Here is a 24,980-nt window from a genome sequence, read left to right as displayed (position 1 = left end):
AAGATTTATTTTTTTTAGAGAGAGAAGATGAGGCAGAGGAGGGCAGAAGGAGAGAGAATCTCAAGCAGATTCCATGCTGAGGACAGAGCCCAATGTGGGGATGGATCTCACAACCTTGAGACCATGACCTGAGCTGAAACCACGAGGCAAATGCTTAACTGACTGAGCCACCCAGGCACCCCACCATGGGGCTGACATTAAGGGAAACAGAACCTGAACAAAACATTTAGATCTTTTTTAAAATTCCTGCTGCTGTGAAGTCTGAGTCAGGGGCCGTTTCTCTCCCAGGAATCTGTATCATGTTTAGAAATCAGCGTTGTCGGTCAGCTGGTTGCATTTTTTCATCTCAGGGATGTTAGCCTGTCTTCACTGCTTTCCCAGAAGGCCAATGCTGTCTCCAGAACACTCAAAGTACTCATTATTCTGCTCTATAAAGTTTTGTTCTAAATTAGTTTTTTGTTTAAAAAAAGACACAAAACCCAAATAATTTGGAAAATAGAGAAAGAAGTCACTTATTTCAGTGTGGTCTCCTAGAAACAGTACTTTGGTAGATGTCCCTTCAAAAGTTTCCTACACTTCTGTTCTTCCTTTAGTTATTTTATCCACACACACACAGGTCCATATATGTATGTAAAACATACACATTTCCATATAATATAGGAGCATCTGCACTTCCTGTACTTCTTTTGCCCTGTTTAACTCACTTCTGTGTACGGACACACCATAATACACTATCCTGTACTTCTGTTGCCCTGTTTAACTCACTTCTGTGTACGGACACACCACAATATCCTAACACACCATCATTCCACTACAGCAAAACTCTTGGATGTCTTCAGAATTTCCATTTTACAATTAATACTGCAAGCCAGATTTACCCTTGGAATTAATTCTGTTTTGAGTATTTATTTGAATAGTTGTCTTTAGGATAAATTCATTTTCTTTGGTTTTCTTTATTCGTAAGATTTTTGTGTGTATTATTGAAATAGTACTTTTTGAATTATTTGATGTACATTTCCATGTCTATCATTCATATGCTTGGAAACAAAGGAAAGACAGATTATTTCCAGAGTTCACTTTTAACAGTTCTTCAAGTTCTTCTGAAGTACGGTGTTACACAGAACGTTGGTGTTGGAGCGCCGCCTGGGTAGCTCAGTTGGTTGAGTGTGTGACTCTTGATCTCAGCTCAGGTCTTGGTCTTAGGGTTGTGAATTCAAGCCCCACATTGGGATCTATGCTGATCATGGAACCTACATGAGCAAAAAAAAAAAAAAAAAAGGAATATTGGTGCTGGAGTTCTTTTTGTTCCAGAATTTTTTTCTAAGCTGCTGACATCCATTCTGTAGCCAAAATAATATTATAATTAATATTAATGTCTTATTACTCTCATACATTAATTAAAACTAAATTCCATTTATTCAGTATTATTCAGTATTAAAAGTTATTCATTCATATATATCCCTATTCGTAAGCATAATAAGTTTTAGGATAATTATTAAATTACAAAATTTATTTGATCTATTATGTTTACTGATTTTAGATTAGAACTGTATCAGTAGTAAAACATTAATATTGAAACTATAAATATAAAATGAAATACAAACGTACGCATTGAGAATACTTAAGTATACAAGAGCATGAAAACGTGAACATATAATGGAATACAAATGTACGCATTGAGAATACTTCTTAAGCGTACAAGAGCATGAAAACATGAACGTATCATGAAATACAAACGTAAGCACTGAGAGTACTTCCTAACCATGACTTCTAAACTTGAAGATCTGTCTTGCTGACATTTGAAATGTTTATCACTCGGAACCGTACCGTGCACGTTGGGCCTCTCGAGTGCACGAGATCCAGGGAGCAGGAAACAACCTCATTCTGTTGGGGAAGCCATACTTCATGCAGTCTGCCCTAGCCCTATGTGGAGCTCCGCCAATGGCTCTTTTTAGCTGGGGCTGGGGATTTGGTTTGTCCCGCTGGGAGGCTCTGCAGCACAGGGCTGCCGTGAACACAGACAGGTTTTTGATGCACACGTTCTCCCAGACGAGGGGGACCCCTGGGTGACTGGAGCATGCAGAGCTTTGGAAGACACGACGGTTTCCCACAGTGGTTGCAGCTTCCATTCCCACTCTCAGGGCACGATCATCCCTGGTGCGCCCCCTCTCTCTACCATGTTTTTGAGTTGAGCGGTTCTGCGACCTGCGTCTCGATGGCTCCGTGCTGTCTGATTGTATTTTTAAGCTCTTCAGCTGCACTGTCCGTCCTGCAGAAGGCCTTTACACGTAGAGTATAGGAGTCAACCGCTGGTTCCCTGGTTTCAGCGTTTTCTCCTTCTGTGACTGATCCTTCCTTCCTTCCTTAGTGCTTCTGCGTTGTAGAGGGGACTCATTCGTCATTTTGTTTCTTTGGGTGACAGCTCTTGCTGTCCTGGTTGAGGATCTTTGCTTACACAGGATCACACAGATCCTCCCCTCACGTCCTGGAACTTGGACCGCTTTCCCCTTCTCTCTGGGGCTGTCTTCCGCCTGGAACTGAGTTTATGTGTGGGGCTCACTGCTCCTTTACGCTCTGTCCCTCCTGAGCTACAGCTGACAGAGCAGCCTTTAACTCTGGGCTGCCGCCCCGACCCTACATCACAGTACGGGCAACTTATCTTTTTAACTTTCTGTGGAGTCATTTGGCTATTTCCCCCCCAAGTTTCTGGCATTGCCACGTTGTCTTAACTACTGTAAATCTGTAAATATTTTTAATCATAATTCTTCAGGCTTTTACTTCATTTTCAAATTGTCTTGACTGTTTTTGTCCTTTGTGCTTTTATATCAGTGTTTGTTAATCTGTCAGTGTACACAAAAACCTTGTGGGATCTTTGTTGAAATTACAGTCAACATACGGTAATGACTGAGAATTCACATCTTAAAAATCTCGACACTTGACGTATCCTTTATTCCAGTTTTTAAAGTTTTCTCTCAACAGTGATTTAGAATGTGTCATGCAGAGGCTATAGTAGTTCTAATAGGATTATTGTAAGGTGTCTGTGTTTATTGCGATCCCATTCCATACAGGCATACGTTTCCTCCATTTTATTTTCTCACTGTGGCTGTCATACACATAAATACATCCTCTCTCAGTGTCCTGATGGCGAATCGGACTCTCTTGTTATAGTCCCTTGCTCATTGCATTTCCTTTGATGATTCCATCCCATTTTTCCATAAAAGCAGCCATGTAGCATGCGCATAATGAGAAGGTGATATTTGCCTTCCCAGACCTGGGACCTGTTCCTTCTCTCCCTTGTGTAACTAACGCTGGTGGTGACGTTCAGTGCGGGACGCAGTAGGAGTGATCACTGCAGACGTGACGTTTGTTTTTCATTTCTGACTCCCTCACTTGGGTTTGTTCAAAGCAGAGATGAAGCAGAAGTACTGCTTTCTTTTCTTCCTTTTGGTTACTTGGTTGAAGATCTACTAGTAATTCTGATTATATGGACACAAGTTAATGGTATTGATGGCTGAGAAAAGTCAGTTTTCTAAACATCTGTTAGGAATTATTATATGTGAAACATTGCACGCTTATAAACTACTATTTGAATCATGATAACATGGAGTTTAAGAATACAGTCTTTTTTTTTTTAATTTATTTGACAGACAGAGGTCACAAGTAGGCAGAGAGGCAGGCGGGGGGCGGGGGGGGGGGGGAAGCAGGCTCCCTGCTGGCAGAGAGCCCGATGTGGGGCTCGATCCCAGGACCCTGGGATCATGACCTGAGCCGAAGGCAGAGGCTTTAACCCACTGAGCCACCCAGGCGCCCCAAGAATACAGTCTTTAAACCGAGATATATTTTGTTCAAAAGCTGAGGTGAACCCCTCACCAGCTGTGTGGTGTCAGGAAAATGACTCACCACTCAGCACATCAGTTTCTCGTCTGTAAAGAGGGAGTAGTGGTGCCCATCTCACGGGGGTGGCGGGTGATGGAATGGGACCTGTGTGCATGTGTGCAAGAACACAAGCGCGTGCAAGTGGACATAACAGGTTTTAGTACACATGCAAGTATCTGCTGCTTTGATCTTCCCCAGCTTTATGGACTAGAATTGCGCTAGAACATGGTGCCTATTTGAGGTACACACTGTGACGACTGGATGTATGTATCTGCCATGATAGGATTTGCACAGTAAGGTCATTGAGCACCTTAACCCCAGGCATGATGTCTAATCGTAAGATTTCAGTAGACACACTTCACCAGATGAACAAAATCCCCTACTGCTTTTTTTTTTTTTAAAGATTTTATTTATTTCAGAGAGAGAGCATGCACGAGTGAGGGAGGGATACGGGGAGGGGGAGATGCAGACCCCCAGCTGAACATGGAGCCCAGCACAGGGCTCAGTCCCAGGACCCTGGGATCATGACCTGAACCGCCTGCGCCCCCCAGGTATCCCATCCCCCATTGCTGTTATCTGCAGTGTTTTTCTCATGGATGCATATTGATTTTTATCACATATTCTTCTTGAAAGTGATTAAAGATCAAGGACTTTTTCTCATTTATTGTATTAACATGATGAACTAAAGGGAAAATCAGTCTCTGTGTCGTAGGTTTGTTGTGGGATTAAATGACAGTACACATACCAAGTGCTTGGGGACCGTGCCCAGCACAAAGTAATCACCCCACAAATGTCAGGGTTCTTGCAGGGTTCCCTGTAGGTGGAACCCTGAAGGCTGGCCCAGGGGCAGAGGGGAAACAGGACGCCAGGAAGGAGGTCAAGGGCCTCTGAGCTAGGCGCTTCTTGGACTTTAGGACTGGCTCTGTTTTCCTCCTTTGCAGACAACAAGGTATGATACTTTCACAAATGGTCTCGTGATTGAATTTGCAACCCAAATGCGATGGATTCTAAGCATCCCGGCAGATGAAGTGGGATTAGCATCATTGCCGTCTCTCAGCAGCAGGAAATAATCAGTACTCCCACACAGCTCAGTTTCGTTCTGTGGTCAGAACGTGGACTGAACTGGAACGACGGTGCAGCAGTGACTTTGCTGTTGGCATCTCTACGGGGAGGTCGCGTTCCACCAGGTCACACGGCCACTTAGGGACCAAGAACAAGTCATGCCATAACTAAAGTTGTCTTTTTTCTCAAAAGTCCTTTTCCTTAAATTATGTCCATCCCATGTCCCTTTGATGTTAATTTCAAAGCCAAATTAACGTCTAAAACTCAACAGAGCGTCCTTGTGCTAGAGCCCACCATAGGAGACTGGAAACTTCGGGGAGTCCAGCGCTCAGCGAGGTACACAGCAGGTGTTCCAAACTCACTGCACATCTGTTCTCTTCCAGAAGCCCGCTGGGCAGGCACCATAGGACCTACAGAATCCCAAACCCGAGTTCCCGGAGACATTGATGGAGCATGTGCTCTTCCTAATATTGTACATGTAGGAAACGAGGCCCCTTTTAAGTCAACGCACAGCCCCACTGTTCTCCGAATTCTGGGTAGAATGTGAATATGAGATCTTTCTCTGTCCTGCGAAAGGACCCTTTGGCTGGCTTTTCTGGACTTTGGACTCTGTAAAATCACACACTGTGTGCACCCTATGCAACTCGTGAGACCCATCTCAAATGCTTTTTGAACGCTACGTCGAAACCTAATGATGTACTGTATGTTGGCTAACTGATCATAATAAAAAAATAAATGAAATAAGAATGAAAAACAATATTAAATAGGAAAAAAATTCTGCGACAGGTACCTCAATTGAATATTCTTGAATCGTAACTAATTTCCGCCAGTGGATACACTGGGTTGAAAACCTTAAGAAAACTGAATGCTTGCGACAGATCAGAGTAGACGAGAACTTGTTTACTAGTCAAGATAAAACTGTAAGTAGAAACAGGTTTCTAGATATCTGTCCCATTTCCTAAAAAAGTGAGGGTGGCCAGCATGTTGGTTTTGGACTTGGAGCTAGAAACTCACAAGCACAAATCTGTTCAGTTCCCTTGAAATTTCCCAAAGGGAGAGCATCTTTTTTAAATTTTTGTATTATTTATGATGCTACAGTATATTATTCTGAAGGGAAATGACTCAAACATCATCTGTCAGCCCAACAGAGTGCCTCTATAGCTGGGGTGTAACAGTGAATGCTCTAGAAGGAAAGACATACCCTCAAGAATGAATCTGCAGCCCTAAAAGGAAGGCTTCACTTGGCTACTTTTATTAATTCGTAATTTTATTATTCTACAGACAACAGTTCCGTTTTACTGTGTGGCAACAAAATCCACACTTGATTCTCTCAGGCTTCTTGGTTTAGACTTAGTGTTTGCACTCTAGAAATGTGAAAAATGAGCTCAAAAAGAGAGAAAACCGTCCTACTTCTACTTTGAGTAGAAATGCCTTCTGCTAAGTAGGTGTTCGAATTCTTCTTTTACAAAATTGTACAAAATCGGAAAGTCTGTCTGACCAAAGCGTTTTTACAAATGAAGAGAGAACAGGCATTAGTTTGTGAAAGGATGTCATTCAGCTGACATCGATTGAGCACCTACTGCATACCAGGTACTATTTCCGGTGTTGGAGATGCTGCAAAGAACGGAAATCCCTGCCCCGGGGAAGTGGCATTTTCCGATGTGTTCCCGAGTGCTTGTGTGGGGCTTCCAGGGCTGTGACTTCCCTTCTTTGCTGTGGCAGCTATCCTGTGGCGCTCCAGGATGGCCTCCCTTTCTTAGAGCTCCGATTTCAATCACCCAGCGCTCTTGATCATTCAACTTTGGGAATTTAGAGATGAGCATTCAATTAAAAAATGTACAGCCGGGGCGCCTGGGTGGCTCAGTGGGTTAAAGCCTCTGCCTTCGGCTCAGGTCATGATCTCGGGGTCCTGGGATCGAGCCCCGCATCGGGCTCCCTGCTCAGCAGGGAGCCTGCTTCCTATTCTCTCTCTGCCTGCCTCTCTGCCTACTTGTGATCTCTATCTGTCAAATAAATAAATAAAATCTTTAAAAAAAAAAAAAATGTACAGCCTTGGGCACCTGGGTGGCTCAGTGGGTTAAGCCGCTGCCTTTGGCTCAGGTCATGATCTCAGGTTCCTGGGATCGAGTCCCGCATCGGGTTCTCTGCTCAGCGGGGAGCCTGCTTCCTCCTCTCTCTCTCTCTGCCTGCCTCTCTGTCTACTTGTGATCTCTGTCAAATAAAAAAAAAAAATTAAAAAAAATGTACAGCCTTGCAAGCGCCTGGGCGGTGCAGTCAGTTGGGCCTCCGACTCCTGGTTTGGGCTTGGGTCATGATCTCAGGGTCCGGGGATTGAGCCTTATGTCAGGCTCAGCTCCCACGGTGGGTGGGGAGTCTTCCTGGGAGTCTCTCTTCCTCTCCCCTCTGCCCCTTCTGCTCATGCTCGCTCGCTCTCTCTGACTCTCCCTTTCTATAATAAATAAGTCCTTAAAAAAATGCTTGGCAGCCTTGAATTTATGCCAGACACTGTGAGTTAATTATATTTGAGAAACAGATTAGATACATCTAGCTTTTGAATCGTAGTTGAAGCACACCGAAAGTAGATTTCCATATTTAAAAATACCTCTCAAGTACATTATAATTCATTTGTGGAAGGAAGAACTTCAGTTCAAGAACCTCAGCAACACGGGCACTGAGCATAGAATTTTCATATGTATCCCCTGAGGAAACGTTTGACTTGATGATGCTGTTTTTCATACTCTAGTTATAGACGGGGTCCTGAAGTCATATCCTAAATACAGACTTGCACGGCTTTCACAATTGCCAAGATGAAGCTAAGGACAGGACGTTTGTATAAATGAGTTACACGGATATTTGTATAAATACATGGATATTTGTATAAAGGAGTTAGAACTCAACAACACAAGGGTGGGCATTTTGTGGTCTGCATTTGGAAAAAGAATCCAGTATAATTAACCTACGGTGCTCTACACTTCAGGTGTACAACTGAGTGATTTAAGAGTTCTTTTGGGGTGCACGTATCTTTCTGAATTAGCGTTTTTGTATTTTATTTTCATTCTAGTGCCGTTAACGGGCAGTGTCATGTTGGGCTCTGACAACAACGCAGTGGTCCAACAATCCCGTGTACTACTCAGGGCTCACCATAAAGAGTGTGGTGTCTGTCCAATTACCCTATTTTACAACACCCCACCCCCTCCTCTGGGAACCATCAGTTCTCTAGAGTTAAGAGTCTGTTTCATGGTTTGTCTCTTCTTCCGTTTGCTTGTTTCTCTTGATTCTTAAATCCCACATCCGAGTGAAATCATATGGTATTCGTCTGTCTCCGATGACTTCACTCAGCACTGTACTCTCTAGATCCATTGGTGGTGTTGCAAATGGCAGCATTTCCTTCTTTTCTGCGGCTGAATAATATTCCGTTGTGTGAATACACCACATTTTCTTTATCTGTTTATCGACGGATGGACCCTTGGGCGGCTTCCAGAATTGGGCTGTTGTAAATAACGCTGCTGTAAACGTAGCGGCACATATGGCTTTCTGAATTCGTGACTTGGTATTCTTTGGGCAAATACCCAGTACTGAAATTACTGGATCATGAGGTAATTCTAATTATTTGAGGAGGCTCCGTACTGCTTTCCACGGTGGTTGCACCAGTTTGCATCCCCACCAACAGTGCATGAGTTCCTTTTTCTCCACTTCTTGCCAACACTTGTTTCCTCTGGTTTTCATTTTAGCCGTCCTGACAGGCATGAGGTGGGAGCTCCCAGTTTTGATTTGTATTTCCCTGATACTGAGCCTCTTCTCATGTGTCTGTCGGCCATCTGTCGGTTTTCTTTGGAGAAATGTCTCTTCATATGTTCTGCCCATTTTGTAATTGGGCTATTGGGGTTTTGGGTATTCAGTTTGATAAGTTTTTAATACATTTTGATATTAACCCTTTATTGGATATGTCATTTGTAAACATCTTCTCCCATTCATGTGTTTTAGTTCTGGTGATTTAGTTCCAGTGCTTCACTGGGCAGGAGCTTTTAATTTCGATGAAGTCCCAATAATTTAGTTTTGCTTGTGTTTTACCTTGCCTCAGGAGACGTATCCAGGAAAAATGCTGCTAGGGCTGATGTCAGAGAAATTACTGCCTGTGCTCCTTGGAGGAGTTCTATGGTTTCAGGTCTCACATTTAGGTCTTTAATCCATTTTGAACGTACATTTGTGCAGCATGTAAGAAAGTGGTCCTGTTTCTTCTGTGTGTGTCCCTGTTCAGGTCTCCCAGAACCATTTGTTGAAAAGACATCTTCCCATTGCATATTCTTGCCTCCTTTGTGAAAGATTAATGACCACAATCGTGGGTTTGTTTTTGGATTCTCCCCCTTCTGTTCCACTGATCTTTGTGTCTGTTTTTATGGCAGAACCATACTGTGTTGATTACTATAGCTTTCTAGTGTGACTTGATATCTGGGATACCTCCAGTTTTGCTCAAGATTGCTTTGGCCACTCAGAGTCTTTTGTGGTTCATATAAACTTTAGGATTGTTTTAGTTCTGTGAAAACTGCTCTTTTGAACATTTTTTTAAAATGCTATTTTGATAGGGATTGAATTAAATATGTATTTGCTTTGGGTACAATGGTCATTTTAATAATATTTTTAAATATTATAGGAATATTTAATTATTTTAGTATTTAATTTAGATACATGGGAATATCCTTCTATTTGTTTGTATCCTCTATGGTTTTTTCTTTCTTTCTCTCTTTCTCTATCTCCCTCTCTCTCTTTCTTTGGAGTAGGCTTTACAACCAACATGGGGCTTGACCGTAAAATCAGGAGTCACCTGCTCTACCAACTGAGTCATCCAGGCATCCCTTCCGTTTCTCTCATGTCTTTTATAGTTTTCCAGGTCTTTTACTTCCTTGATTAAGCTTATTCTTAGGTATTTTATTATTTTTGGTGTAACTGTTAATGGGATCGTTTTCTTAATTTCTCTGCTATGGTGGTATTAGTGTATAGAAATGTAACAGATTTCAGGATGTTGGTTTCATATCCTGTGATTTTACTGAATCGATCAGTTCTATTAGTTTTGGGGGGAAATTTTAGGTTTATCTATATATAGTATCCTGTCATCTGCAAATAGTGAAAGTTTTACTTCTTTCTTACCAATGTGGGTGCATTTTATTTCTTTTTCTTGTCTGATTGCTATGGCTTTGACTTCCACTATCATGTTGAGTAAAAGTGGTAAGAGTGGATGTCTTTGTCTTATTTCTGACCTTAGGAGACAAGCTCTCAGTGTTTCACCACTGAGTATAATGTCAGCTGTGTGTTTTTCATAGATGGCCTTTATTATGTTCAGGTATGTTCTCTCTAAACCTACTTTGTTGAGGGTTTTTATTGTGAACGGATGTTGTACTTTGTATCAGCTGCTTTTTTTTACATCTCTTGAAATGATCATATGGTTTTTGTCCTTTCTCTTGTCTTTCACGCAATATGACTGACCTACAAATACTGAACCACCCTTGCATCCCAGGAGTAAATCCCGTATGATGATTGAGAATGACTTTGTTAATCATTCTTGTTGGATTTGATTTGTTGGTATTTTGCTGAGGATTTTTGCATCTGTCTTCATCAGGGATATTGGTCTGCAGTTCCTTTTTTTTTTTTTGTAGTGTCTTTATCTGGTTTTGGTATCAGGGCAATGCTGGCATTATACAATGAATTTGGAAGGTTTCCTTCTATTTTTTTGGAATAGTTTCAGAAGAATAGGTATTAACTCCTCTTCTTTAAATGTTTAGTAGAATTTGCCTGTGAAGCTGTCTGGCCCTAGACTTGTGTTTGTTGGGAGTTTTGTTGTTGTTATTATTACTGATAACCAGTCTGTTCATATTTTCTCTTCCTTCCTGATTCAGTTTTGGGAGGTATATGTTTTGAGAAATTTATCCATTTCTTTTAGGTTGTCTAATTTGTTAGCATTTAATTTTCCATAATATTCTCTGATAATCCTCTGTATCTGTGGTTTTCGTTGCTATTACTGCTGTTTCATATCTGATTTTGAGTCCCCTGTCTCCATGTCTCTCTCATGACTCTGGCTAAAGGTATATCAATTTTGTTGCTACTCTCAGAGAACCAGCTTCTGCTTTCATTGATCTGTTGTATTTTTAGTTTCTCGTTCGCTTATTTCTGCTCTGATCTTTATTTCTTTGTTCTTAAAACAGTTTGGGTTTTGTTTGTTCTTCTTTTAGCTTCTTCAGGTGTAAGGTTGGTCAGGCCTCTGCTGCTATAAGCGTCCCTCTTAAAACAGCTTTGAATGTGTTCCAAAGACTTTTGAGCCCTGTGTTTCCATTTTCATTTGTCTCCATGTATATTTTTCTCTCCGATTTCTTGGGTGACGCAGTCATTTAGTAGGATGTTATGCGACGCACGTGTATTTGTGTTCTTTATAGACTTTTTCTTGTGGTCGATTTCTAGTTTCCTAGTGTTGTGGTTCGGAAAGATGCACAGCAGGACTTAGCCTTTTTGAATTTGTTGGGACTAATATTGTGTAATAAGTGATCTGCTCTGGAGACGGTCCCATGTACACTTGAGAAGAACGCGTGTTCTGCTGTTGTAGGGTGGAAAGTTCTGAATGTATCAGATCCATCTGGTCCGATGTCTCATTCAAAGCCTCTGTTTCCTTGCTGATTACCTGCCTAGGTGACCTGTCCGTTGATGTGGTGTGGCATTAAAGTCCCCTACTGTTGTATTATCTGTGTTATTATCAGTTACTTCCTTTTTGTTTGTTATTGACTGCTTTTACGTAGTTGTATGCTCCCACATGGGTGCACAAGTATTTACAATTGTTAGATTTTGTTGGCCTGTTCCCGTTGTGATTAAGTAGTGTCCTTCTCTGTCTCCTGCTACAGTCTTTGTTTTAAAGTCTAGTCCGTCTGACTCGTGTTGTCACGAGGCTTTCCTAACTTCCATTTGCCTGATAAGTGCTTTCCCATCCCGTCATGCTCAGCCCGCATGTGTCTTTAGGTCTGAAATGAGTCTCTTGTAGGCAGCATGTAGCTGGGTCTTGCTTTTTTATCCATTCCCTCGCCCTGTGTCTCTTGATTGGGGCATTTAGTCCATTTACATTCAAAGTAACTTTCGATAGGTGTGTGCTTATTGTCATTTTGTTACTTGTTTTACAGTTGTTTTTGTAGTTCTTTTTTCTTCTCTTGTCCTCTGCTTTACGTATCACGGGCAGGGACTGGTCCCTGTGGTGCTGACGGGCCAGTGTGGGGCCACGCTGCACTTGAGCGGGTGACACCTGGCGTTTGGCAGAGCTGGAGTTGTTTCCGCCCCTAGGGCACGCGCTCCCAGTCCTCTGTGGGTGGGCGGGGCTCCCAGGCTGCCACGGGCTGCGGTCAGACAGCATGTTGGCCCTCTTCCCCTCTCCCGAAGGCATCACCTTGGGGGTGGTGCCCGCACAGTGCCAGGCTCATGGCCCCGCTCTCTGAGCGCTGGCCCAAATGGTGCGGGAGGGGGTGGGTGGCTCAGGAGCACGCGAGGGCGGGACGTGTGTGGGCAACAGGGCTCCTGAGGGCCTCCTGGGGGGGAGGCCTGCAGCTGAGGCCTGGCTCTGGGGCCACATCTGCAGAGGAGTGCCGTTGGCAAGGAGAATCCAAGTGCTGCATGGGTCCAGCCGGTGTCTGTGTCCGGCAGGGGGAAGGGGGAGGGCAGTGGTGTCCACTCCTCGTTTGTTCTTGGACACATGTCCCACAGATCCTTGCTGGGCACCACACATTGTGAGCTTAGGGAACAAATCTCCTGCGGGGACCCCCCGTGTGTGGCACAGCTGCTTCGCAGCTGCTGCTCTGCGCGCCGGCTGTTGTGCTGTCTCTTGGCGGGGGAGGAACTCTGCGTCCGCGCACCTCCCTGCCCAGCTGCAGAGTCACGCCCGGTGGGGGTCAGAGTTCCAGCTGTTCAGCCACCCTGATGGGACTCTGCCCTCTGCTTTTCAGAGTGTAGATGGCCGTGGCCAGGCCTGGCACTGGTGTGGGTAGTGTAGACAGCTGTGAGCACTGTAGATGGCTGTGGGCAGGTCCAGCACTGGCCTGGGTAGTTTGGATGACTGTGGGCAGTGGAGACGGCTCTGGGAAAGCCTGGCGCTGGTGTGGGTTCTGTAGATGGCCGTGGGCAGGCCTGGCGCTGGTGTGGGTTCAGTAGATGGGCGTGGGCACTGTAGATGGGCGTGGGCAGGCCTGGTGCTAGTGAGGGTAGTGTAGATGGCCGTGGACCATGTCACCAGAACCAAGCCTGCCCACAGCCACCTACACTGCCCCCGGCCACGTACACTGCCCACGGCCACGTACACTGCCCACAGTTGTCTACACCGTCCACTCTGTCCTCACTGCCCACGGCCATGTACAGTGCCACGCCAGTACCAGGCCTGTCCACAGGACCTACACTGCGCATGGCCATCCGTATGGCTCACGGCCATCCACACTGCTCATAACTCTACACCGTCCACGCCACCAGCAGGCCTGCCACAGCCATCCACACTGCCCACAGCCATCCGCACTGTCCATGGCCATCTACACTGCTCACACTGGCGCCAGGCCTGCCCACGGCCATCTACACTGCCTGTGGACATGAGCCTGGCCACGGCCATCTACACTGCCCACAGCCTTCTAGACGACCCAGGACCATGGGCACCACCGGGAATGTGGACAGACGGGCCCGCACACACCGGCAGGCCCGATCCGCGTCTCCCTTGAGAGCTCGGTCCTCGAGCGACACCGCAGCCATCGTCAGCACAGTCGTCACCGTGGGCCATGCACCGGCCCCTCCCCCTGTACTGATCCCCGCGAACAAACGCCCCCTCTCACCTCGGGCGGACCGTATGCACCTGCCTCGTTCACTGTTTCCCTCGCCCGCCAGTGCATAAGGTCCCGAGAGCTGCTGTTTCAGAGTGGTCGGTCTGTTCTGTGCCCGAACCAGCAGCACTGAACGGAAGCAGACGAATTCACTCGCCGACCTCACACTTGTGCATAACATCCCGTTCTTTCCCTCAAAAAAGTCCTGCAGCCTGCTGTGCCTCTCACAGCGACTGGTCGGGGGTTCCCCTTTTAAGCAAACACCCAGGCCGCCTGCTTAACCCCACCCCGCCTCTCAGACCCGAGTCTCTTCTCATTCAAAGTGCTCAAACCAGCTTCCCTGGGATCATCTAGTGGCATCGAGTGTTTCCCCCTCAGCGAAGCCCCGTCCAGCACTCGGGCACCGGGATGAGGCGTGGGTTGGTGGCAGAGTGGCGCCCTTTCCCACCCTCAGGCCCATGGTGGGTGACTGACCCGACACCGGCCAGACCTCCCTCCCCACACTGGGCGAGGGGCTCGTCGTGGGTTTGTCCTTTGCCTGAGCGATGGCCCAGACTCCAGCGCTGGGCAGAGAACACGCTGCTCGGCCCGGGCAGCACGGGCTTGCAGGCTCTGTGTTCTCGCGGGCACCCCGAGGGGCTCAGGGTTCGGGGGACCACACGCGAGGAGAACACGGGAGCTGCTGTCCTGGCCGCGGGCTGCGGGAACGCTCAACGTGCCCCGGGGACGCATCGTGATGCTTGGGGCTCCAGCTGCAAGGAGGTGTTGTTCTCCCGGCCCGGGTTCCCCGGGCTGTTGGCTTTCCCGAAAGGGGTCGGACCACATCTGTGCTGACGGCTCCCTGTTGCAGGAAGGAGGCCTCCTGGGCCGAGGGCTGCCCTCTCGCGTGGGGGTGCGCGCGGCCCACAAAGCGGGGCGAGGTCCCCCTCCACACCTGGTGGCCATGCTGCCGGGCCTGTCCTGTACTTCCTGGCCTCTTCCCTGGGTTTCTCCTGGACTCTCCTCCTGGGACAGTCCAGGTTCTGCAGACTGGCCCCCTCCCTTGTCCCACGTGCGCTTTCGGCTATCGGACGCCTGCTGCACGTGTGGGCGTCCCCTCCCACTGCGTCCCAGTCTGGGAGCCGCGGCCAGTGGGGACCGCGGTTGCAGCCTGTGCTCCTCTGACCTGACAGATCCCGGCGTTGGTCGATACCACGTGCAGTGGCTCCCGGAGGTCTGTGCCCAGAACCGGACCAGCGCAGCCGAGACCTCCTCCGGCATCACCCAGGTGAGAGGCGGCTCTTGTCTCATGCAGGTCTGGCTCCACGGGGTCTGTGTAGCAGCTGTGCGGAGATGGGCGAAGGGTGCTCCCCCCCACCCCCCACCCCCGAGAGCTCGTTGTCACCTGGTAGCTGCCAACTGGTAATGAGGTACACGGACCCACACAATGGTCCTGCTCTCATGCTCCGTCCCCGCTCACAACCTCTCTGGGGACTCGAGCCTGTCGGCTCGGGGCAGGTCACAGAACACGGGGTTAAAGACGCGCTTCCTCGGGACTCCGGGGTCAGAGGGGACCTGCTTCCGAGCTGCTGTGCATCTGCCTTTCGTTGGACGAAAGGTTTGCCTCGTTTTCTGGATCTTGGCAGCATGGTGTAAGGGTGATACTGTCCCCATCAACTTCTGATAACCGTTTGGCAACTTGCTTAGCCGCGACCCTGCCCAGCACCCCGTCGTCCAGTGCGTGGAGCTGTTGTCTGCACCCCACACGGAGCACCGACGCTTTCCCGACTTAATTTGGAAAGAACATCAAGTCCTTGGGGACAGTCACCCGATCAGTGTTACTGCACGTGCTCTTCCAAAGACCAAGTCGTCGCCTGAATTGGAGAGGAGCCCCGAGCACACAGGAGAGCGTGCTTTTGGGGGGGACGGCCGCACAGGGAGGCCAGCGGTGGGCGTGGGACACAGCAGTGCGGTTCACAACACCCGAGACAGGGCCGCAGCTGTCCCAGAAGCTGATACGAGATCGACAGGGGAATAGTTTTCTTCCAAATATTTTCTAAAGCAGCAAGTACAGTATTTTTAGAATCCTATCGCCTCATATAACTTTAAGATACAGTAAGATACAACGAGTCAGCGGGTCTGCAGAAATACAGGTTGTTACTGGATTTGACTTGTCCCAGTGCAGGCTTGCGGACGCTGTTCCTCTTAGTTGTCCGTAGGCTGCTTCCAAAGTTTGGGGCTTCCGGTAACAGAGAGAAAGAAGCATCCGTCCAAGGGAAGCCTACTCGGAACGCAGGGACACAGGACCGAAGCAGGGTCTGTTCCAGTTTTTGTGTGCATGGGCGAGGCTTTCCCCAGTGTTCCCGGAGCGCCTTGCAGCCGTCAGAGATCCGCCTTGTTCCCCGGGCGCAGCCAAGCGTGGCTTCTCCCCTCCGCAGACCCGAAGGCAAGACGCAACTGGACCTGTGCGTGTGTCCCGGAGAAGTGGGAGTCACGGCCCGCCTACTAGAGGCTGCAGCTGGCCTCCTCCGTCTGTAAACAGCTTTTAGGCCCCTGGTTTGAAGTTAGGAAGGACCGGCCGCGAGTCCACCTCGTGCTACGGACGTCTGCCTCCCAGGCCCCATGGAAGCGTTCCCGAAAGAGCTGCCCAGCGCTGACCGTGGCGGGTCGGGACTGCAGCGTGTTCCCAGGCAGAGTGTGCGGTCCTACTCCCGCAGAGAAGCATTTCCGTCCCCCACGGTGATGCCGCAGGCTTGCCAGGCTCCCTGCTCGCTCCACAGTGTGCGCGGTACCCTGAATCCCGGGGTGCTCATTGCCCCTGTGAGCAGGTGCGGGGCCCCTCCCTCCGCACCATGCGCACCTGGACTGCGGCAGCGGCGGAGTGGGCGGGGCCTCCGCTGATCCCGCCCTCCCCGTCTGTGCTCCCACCTCGCCCACGGGGCTGTCAGCAGGGCCAGTCCTGCGCGGCCCGGAGAGGGGTCCCGTCTGCGTCTTTCCCGCGAGGGCATCGGGCTTGGATACGCGCGGGCAGCGCAGACCGGAGAGGCAGAGCAGGCCCACGGACCGGGACGGAGCTGCGCTCACTGCAGCCCCAGCCTCACGCTTGCAGCTTAGTCTGGGTGTCTGCGCGGGTGCACCCGGACGGCCCGTGGCCGAACAGCAGCCCGGAACCGGGAAGGAAGGTGCCGCCAAGCACGGTCTTCATTGCACAGATGCAGACGTACAGAGGAGCTTCTGACCCCATCCCAGAGAAGCCCGAGTTCCCGTTTCCGTCCTGTTTCCACCGCAGACACTGCTGCTTGCGCTTGGGTCGCGCCTGCTTGGAAGGCGCCGTGGTCCTGCCCCGGGCCAGGGGCGTCTTCCACGTGGGGGATGGAGGGGGCCATGGTCCTTCGTCACAGCAGGGACCGGGTGTCCTCTCTGCTGTGCATAAAAGCCGCATCGTGCACGCTGCGTGCGGAGGACATCGTCCTTGTTGCTCTAGGATTTCAGCTCCTGCCGAGCGTGGGTCCCCAACGAGACGTCTTGCAGCATCTTCTCTTTCTCTTGCTCTTAGGACAATTACATCATTCTTCAAGATCTGTCGTTCTCCTGCAAATACAAGGTGACCGTGCAGCCCACGCCGCCCGCCGGCCGCCTGAAGGCAGAGACGGTTTTCTTTACCACGCCGCCGTGCTCCGCCCTGAAGGGAAAGAGCCACAAGCCAGTTAGCTGCCCCGGAGAGCCAGGTGCGTCTCCTTCTGTCCCTCCCCCCACCCATGTTAGCTGTCCAGGGAGCCAGATGCGCCCCCTCCCCGCCGTTAGCTGCCCGGGACAGCCAGGCTCGTCTCCCCGCAGCTTCCCTGGGCGCGTTCAGGACGCTGGCGGCACTTAGAACACTTTGGCTAACCGGACTCCGCGGCCGGACCGCCAAAGGTGCCATCTTCCGAATGGCCGTGTGATGGCCCCATTCGGGCCCTGATGTGCACACGGCTAGACACATCATGGTTTTGCTGTCCCGGGCCCAGGACGAGGTCCCGCGTTGGGGCACTGCCCGCTGGGAAACGAAGGAAAGGTCCCCGTACCACTTGGGCTTCAGCAGACTCTCCACTATGCTGTTTCTCTCCCGGCCCCTTGTCACGCAAGCTGCCTTCACTCCCTGTGCACAGCGATGCACCTGGCGGCCCCCTGAGCTCCTCTGAGCGACAGAGCACGACGTCCCATCACTTCACTGTCCTCCCTTATCGCTGCGGTCACCTGCGCTCTCCGAGCAGCAGCCAGGCCGCACCACACTGCAGAATTCCCTCCTCCGCCCCAAAAGCAGGGCCCAGAAAAGACTTCCCAAAGCACCTGGCACCCGGTTGCGGGGACAAAAGCGACTCTGACTCAGGGACCTTCCCCAGAAAGAAAAAGGTGGTTTCCAGAAGCCATGCATGGAGGCCGAGCTAAGCCTGCCTGTGCCTCCTTTTGGGGATGGCCGCCCGCAGGGGGATACAGATGGGCCCTGTTGCCCCTCTCTGTCCAGCAGCCTCACACGGGTCCCCCTCTCCCCCTCCCTGCAGGTCCCGTGCCGGCCAAAGTGCTCGCCAAGCCCGAAAACCTCTCTGCCTCGTTCGTCGTCCAAGATGCCAACGTCACGGCCCACTTCTCCTGGAAGATGGCCAGGGCCAACCTGTACCAGCCCGTGACTGGCTTTCAGGTGACCTGGGCCGAGGTCACGACCGAGAGCAGACAGAACAGCTTACCCAACAGCATCATCTCCCGCTCGCAGATCCTGCCTGCGGTAGGTGCCCGCTCTGCTCCCAGTGCGCGCCGCCGTCCCCGCGGCTCCCGGCCGGCCGCGGGGTCCTACCACCTGGCCCCGCCGACCACCAAGCCTTCCTGCCGCGTCTTCCCCCGCTGGCTGGAGGAGAGTGCGGGAGTCAGGATAGGGCGCTGCCGTGAGCAGGGTCTACCGTCCGGTCCGGGAGCCCCGATCCTCGGCTGCCCCAGCCAGTCTCGTAGGCAAGTGATTTACCGGTTTGTGAACCATGTCCCTTCGGTCCACATGGACGTGCTCTGTCTGAAGTGTTAAACTGGGGGGAAAACAGCTAAAGGAAGCTTGTTGTTTCTCTCCCTTTCCCCGTTCCCATTTGGCTCGAGCCCATAAAGAGCTGGCCTGTCTGCCAGGCCACTTAATTCCTTGGCTTGGAAAAAAACCCGTGTGTGGGCTTTTACCCTCTCTAACAATGCCCTTAGGATACCCAACTCTGGCTCCAAAAAGAAAGAAAGAAAGAAAGAAAAAACCTTAAGTCCGGAAGGAAAAATGCCTTGGAATTAGAAAGTAGTTATTCTATGAATGTATTAGGTTTTATTGAATTTTGCGAAGAATGTGTTGGCATAAAAATAAACATTTTCAGTCACGGGCATTGACAGATACTGCGTGTTGAGGGAAACACTTGGCTCGTTCCCTGAAATTTGGATTATCAGGAATTCACATCACAGGACGTGCAGATGAAAACTTTAAACCATGGGAAAGTCTTATGTTAAGGAGGAAAAAATGAAATCCCAAGGGTGAGCCCCAGAACCGGCCCCTCCCCGCAGCCTTCCCTGGCCAAGTGTGGGGCTGCCCAGCCGCAGGCGTGGAGGGGACACACGGCAGAGGGCTCCACGGGGTATGGGTGGCCGTTGCGTCTGCTGCCCCACGTGTCTGCGCTCCCCCTGCCGCTGTCCTCTCTGCCACTCACCCCTGCCGCTCTCCTCGTGCTCACACCTGCCCCTGTCCATGCGCTCACGTGCACTCACCTCTGCCCTGTCCATGCCTCACCTCTGCCCCCTCTGCACGATCACACCTGCCCCAGCCCCCAGGCTCACACGTGCTCTTCTCTGCACACTCACCCCTCCCCCTCCAAGCGCTCACACCTGCTGCTCTCCGAACTCACACCTGCTCTGCACCGGGGAGGAGCCACTCAGAGGACGCGCGCCCCTGTGCGTGTTCTTCTGGAAAGGTCACTGACGAGCATCTCATTTCGTGTGGTTCCCAGGACCATTACGTCCTCGCGGTGCCCAATCTGAGACCATCCACGCTGTACCGACTGGAAGTGCAGGTGCTGACCGCGGGAGGTGAAGGCCCGGCCACGATCAAAACCTTCTGGACGCCCGACCTCACGCTGCCCTCTGCGCACAGTGAGTGGGGGATACGCACGGGTCTCGGTCTGTGGGAGACGCTAGGGTTGGCACCGGTCCCCGAGCCCCGGGTTCTCTGGGCCTGGAACTCTGCCTCCCACGAGTGTCTGTGGGCCGGACGCTGTTCCACGGCGTTGGCTCGGGTGTACGGCTGCGGCTTCTCCACTCGCTCCCGGCCCTCCGCGCTTTCCTCCTCGTCCCTGCCCTGGCCTTCTCCACACGTCACGCTTCTTCCCCTTTACCCCGTAAATACGTAGAAGGGAAGAAAATCTATCACCTTCTGTGAGTCAGGAATCACTTTAAAAAATCAAGATTTTCAAATATGACGGTCTAGGAAATAACTCTGGTAAGGATGACGGTAGCACGCAAGTCTACTCTGACACACCACACGAACTTGCTTCACCGTACGCCCCGGATCAATCCGAGGAGAAAATTGTCACCCACTTGCGACTTCTAAATTACGTGCCTCATCGTCCCCGGCTGCACATAAAAGCGGGGCCTGAGGTCTGTGTGTTGGGAAGAGAACGGAGACGCACTCCTGACTCTGCCTTTATGGCCGCAGAAGCACGTGTGCCTCCGTCACTGTGCGCGCCTACACTGACACGGTCCGCGCTCAGGACGGGCGAGCGGGGCGGCCCTACCGTCATCAGCGTCAGGCCGTGCTGTCCCCATGCTCCTCGACACTGGGTCTCGGACAGAAGCGGTGATGTGTTTCTGTCCTGTGGAGAGAGGAAGGACCGGGCTGACTTCTTAAGTGTGACGCAGGAAGCAGGCTTGTCCCATTCCTCCTGGGATCTTAGGGACTTCGGGGAGGAAGGAAGGAGGGAAGGGGAGGGCGGGGAGTCCGAGTCCGAGCAGGAAAGACGCGGCTGTAGGCGGGGGCTCTCTGTGGGTCTGATGCCGTCCCTGCCAGCCCCTGCTTCCCGTCACTCAGCATGACCGATCCGTGTGTCCCGTCCCCCCAGGACCCCATCTGAAAGCTCGGCATCCCCACCATCATCCGCCGCCTCCAGAAAGACACTAAACGGTTCGAACAGCGTCTGAGAGTCGCAGAACGAGCCGGCGGGTGGAGCTGCGTGGCGTCGACGCACGGCTACGAGGGCAGCGGGCGCCCCGCATGACCTCCCTCTCCCGTGTCACCTTGTGCCCTGGGTCCCTCCGCCCATCTCGACACAGATGGAAAGGAGTGACACACGGCCACCGGTCGGGGCAGACACCCCCTTCCTAGAATGGAGAAATGACGAGGCCCCCCGCACAGGAAATCCCCGTACCCGCATCGGCGCACATGCATGGATCTCTGCGGGACAGCCGCACAGTGAGAGCTCCCGGACCCGGAGCCGCGCGTGCTCGGAACACATCCGTGTAACACACGCAGGGCACACTCCTACCGAGCGTGACATCCATCAATAAAATGTTTTTAAAAGTTAAATGATTGCTTTGATTTGCAAAATCCCATAAGGGGACGAAGTCTGTAAGCCTGACGTGGTCACAGCGTTTATCAGATGATGCGTACCGTGTGACTTACTCCCAACCTCCAGTACAGAGCGGCCAAGTTCCATCTGCCACCGTCCACACCCGCAGGCCACCGTCCACACCCGCAGCCCAAGCCCCGATCACACCGGGGCAAACGAGCAGCGCGTGTGCGACCCGTGTCTTACGAGGGGCTCCCGGAGCAGGCCGCGTTCAGCGAGTTCGCTGCTGTCCGCCGTCGGCTGTGGAGGAATCAAAATCCTTTTCTGGCGATGCGTTTTCATGCTTCGTCCTAGAAAACGACAGGCCTCCTTGATACATTTTCTTGTTTCTATGTTCCTTTTTCCCTCCGTGCAGAAAAGAGCTGCCGCTGTCCTTGTTTCACCGCCTCATGCGTCTCAAAATTTACAGAAGCTCCTGCTGAAAGAGAGAATCCCAACTGTGGAGTGTTTTGCAGTCTTGCCCAAGACTTGCCTTTTCTTCATCAAAGGAAGCGAAGTGAATGCTAGAATATTCTCGGGAATGAGGGACAGGGCCGGAAAGATAGAGGAGAGTGCTTTACCTGCCTTTATTCTTCCGAATCCCTCCCATGGGACCGCTTGGCTCCCAACCAGCCTTTGCAGCGTGGACCCGGGTCAGAGCTTGGCCTCCGTCCCTGGTGTCGCCGAGCACTGACGCAGCCTTAAACCCAGAAATGCTGAGTCTCATCCAGGCTTTTCTTGAAGGAACGTCCACAGATGCGGTGTGGAATTTGCATCCGTGTGTGTGTGCACGTGCGTGCGTGCACACACACACACCCCTTCAGTGTGACTCACTGCAGGAATGTCTCGACAGCTCCCTGTGGCGCAGACAGACCCAGTTCTTGTCACCGGGAGAGTCACGTGTCTTTGCCGTCGGTGCTCACTCCGGGAGGAAAGCACAGCGTGGCTGCCTCCTGGCATCCTGCAGGAAGGGCTTCCTCCTGTCCCTGCGCAGCCACGGCGGCTGGGGAAAGGTCTGGGGCCGCTCTCCTGGGCTGTGTGCCTGGCACCGGGAACTTGCCGTGTTGTGGGTTTCTGCACGCACGCGGACGCAGGGACAGCTTGGAACTCCTCCATCCACGAGTTCTGAAGGCAAACGTGCTAGAACACGGAGACAGAGTATTTTTATGATCAGACGGATGTAAATGTTAGGGAAACGCGGTCTGTACGCATGGACACGTGGAAGGAGTAGGAACAGCTGCGTAGCCAAGACTTCCGGCGAGGATGCATGCGGTGTTCTGAGCTCCGCACCAGGGACGCTCGTGGGAAAGGCCGCACGGCGTGCTCCGAAGTCGCCTGCTTCCCCACGGAAAGAACAGGAGCACCCTCGTTTCCAGCCGCCCGAGCCGGACCCAGCAGCACAGGTACCTTCGCGGAAAGCAGGACTCAGCCAGGGCCAGGAGCTGCATCGGAATGTCAAATCCTCAAATTTTCACCAACAAAGATGTCGAATATTGGCCGCAAGTTTATCTTTACCCTGAATTGTCACGAACAATTCCAGTATTTGTGTCCACAAATGTTTGTGCCATTGTGTCGTTCAAAATGCAGGAGTGTACACAGAGATACAAAGTATCATGAAATTATCCTGTAAGTTCCATTTTATGAAGTTTAATTATGTCTTTTTTCTGGGCAATAGGCAACGAGAAAATACATTTTCAGTTTGGAGGAAGGTTCTGAAGCTTACAGCCTCCTTTCAGACTTGAAAGCCACTCCTGTGAGCGTCGAATTTTGTGATAACAGAACTTTAATTTTTCACATTATTGGAAGAAAAATGCTATTAATTAGATGATTAAGGAAACAGGAGCTTATGAATTCCAGTGACCTTCGATAATATGCAAAGTGGCCATGATACTATTACATTTTTTCTTTAATTTTAAAAATTTGATTGCCCTAATTAAAGGGATACAAACTATGGGTTGTTTTCTCTAAACACTGTTAGTAGCTAAGTCTCCAATATGTCTTATTAAAATGAAACGCGCCTCTCTCATAGGAGAAAGAATACATTTGGTGAAAATACGTAGTCTTAACAATTGAGCCCATCGAAAACACCAAGTGCTGAGATCCCAGGGGTTAAGGCCATACTCACAACACTTCCTCCCCGTCCGTCTGCAGCCCGCGGTCTCTCTGGGGAAGGGACCCACTCCCTGCCCTTCCAGCGGGGGCTCTGCACGTGCCTCTTACGGGAGCGTGTGCCCGTTCGAGTCCTTCGTTGTGTCAGTAGGACATATCAGAGATGGTGAAACTGACGACAGGTCGTTCTCTGAAAAGACGATTAAGCAAAGTTCAAGTGTAAAGATGCGTCCATATGCTGGGAACCTAGATGAGCCTGTAAGTGATTGTGCAGAACAGGCTGTGTCCACGTTAGCACAGGTGGTGGGGAGGGGTGGAGGTCACCATCCTTTCAGGGCACCGTGAGCACCGTAGGGCATCCAGCGGTGGCCCTGGCCTCACCCACCACGTGCCAGGAGCACCCACCCATGTTGCGACAATCTACAATTCTCCACACGCTGCCCACTCGCATCCCAGCTGAGAATCCGTGCACCAGAGAGGGAGTGAAATTTACTCAGCTTGGGAGAATCTGCCTTGTTTGCAGGACCCAGGAGCCTGCAGGAGTCAGTCCCGGGAGCCAAGCTGGGAACTTGACTGCAAAACCCTGACTGTGTCTTTTATCGTGTCCCTGAAAACCCTGGCGGGCAGACCAAGTTCGGACGTGTCTGTCTGTCACCCGAGCACAGATATTTTCTGCTCGTTTCGGTCGGCATCTCGTGTGATAATGACTTATTTATTTAATGCCCTTTCCTACGCCGTGGGCCACGGATTTCCTAATTACTCATTCCCACGACTGCAGATGGCTCTGCCTCGTTACACACACCCTGACGCTGTCGCCAGCACACAAAGCCTAATGTGTTGCACGTACTTATAGTTCACATAAAATAATAGATGCGTAAAGACGGAGACGCTACCTATGGTTGTGCATGGCCAGACTCCGTTTCTCACGTCTCCTGAGTCTTTTAGCACGTTACACAATTTACAGAGTGATTAACCGAGGTCTGTCTGTAAAGTGACCGCTATTGCTTTCGTTAACAATGCTGTCGCGTGCCGATAACGCAGCAGCTACCTTCTCATCCCGATGGCCTGGAGAGACCTCGTGTCTTCTACTGGTCCTTTCAAGTCAATATTTATTTATGGATGTAATAAAGAAAATGTGCGATTTATCGTGTGTGTCTGTTATGCTATTCAGAGAGAAGTAATCTTGTAAAAATTTTTGTAAAAACGGGAAAGTATTGTACATAGTCTGCTATCCTGTGACTCATTGTTTTCACGTTAGGGTTTTCTGTACATACTGATTCAGTAATAAAGGATCCTTAAACCTGCCCGATGGACTGGACTCATTTATTTATGGAAGAGAAAAGAAAAAAGAAAAGAAAAGAAAACGAAAGAAACCAATTTTATTTTCCATTATTGCCCTGAGTTCCCAGGGAGACTCAACAAGTCGGTAGGAACGGACAGTGAGGGGTGGTGCGGGTAAGGGACAGCTCGTCGTCCTCGCAAACGTGGCATGCACCCTGAGAATCACCGCTGGACCGTCCTTCCATTTGATTCA

The 24,980-nt window shown here is 50.5% G+C and overlaps 1 protein-coding gene across 1 annotated transcript in view; it reads left to right on the top strand.

Moving 5' to 3' along the window:
* Positions 1-24,750, top strand: part of ANOS1 (anosmin 1) — a 175,593-nt gene extending 150,843 nt beyond the window's left edge. The window contains exons 10-14 of the mRNA XM_045994971.1: positions 14,936-15,030; positions 17,299-17,470; positions 18,284-18,504; positions 19,745-19,886; positions 20,852-24,750. Of these exons, the coding sequence (XP_045850927.1) occupies positions 14,936-15,030; positions 17,299-17,470; positions 18,284-18,504; positions 19,745-19,886; positions 20,852-20,910 (689 nt within the window). The 3' untranslated portion in view covers positions 20,911-24,750. The remainder of the gene's footprint in view (positions 1-14,935; positions 15,031-17,298; positions 17,471-18,283; positions 18,505-19,744; positions 19,887-20,851) is intronic.
* Positions 24,751-24,980: the final 230 nt, after the last annotated feature.

The sequence above is a fragment of the Meles meles genome, chromosome X (genome assembly GCF_922984935.1).
Source record: "Meles meles chromosome X, mMelMel3.1 paternal haplotype, whole genome shotgun sequence".
NCBI lineage: Eukaryota > Metazoa > Chordata > Mammalia > Carnivora > Mustelidae > Meles > Meles meles.
The sequence above is the reverse complement of the archived record's forward strand: the minus strand, read 5'-3'. Positions and strand labels throughout refer to the sequence as shown.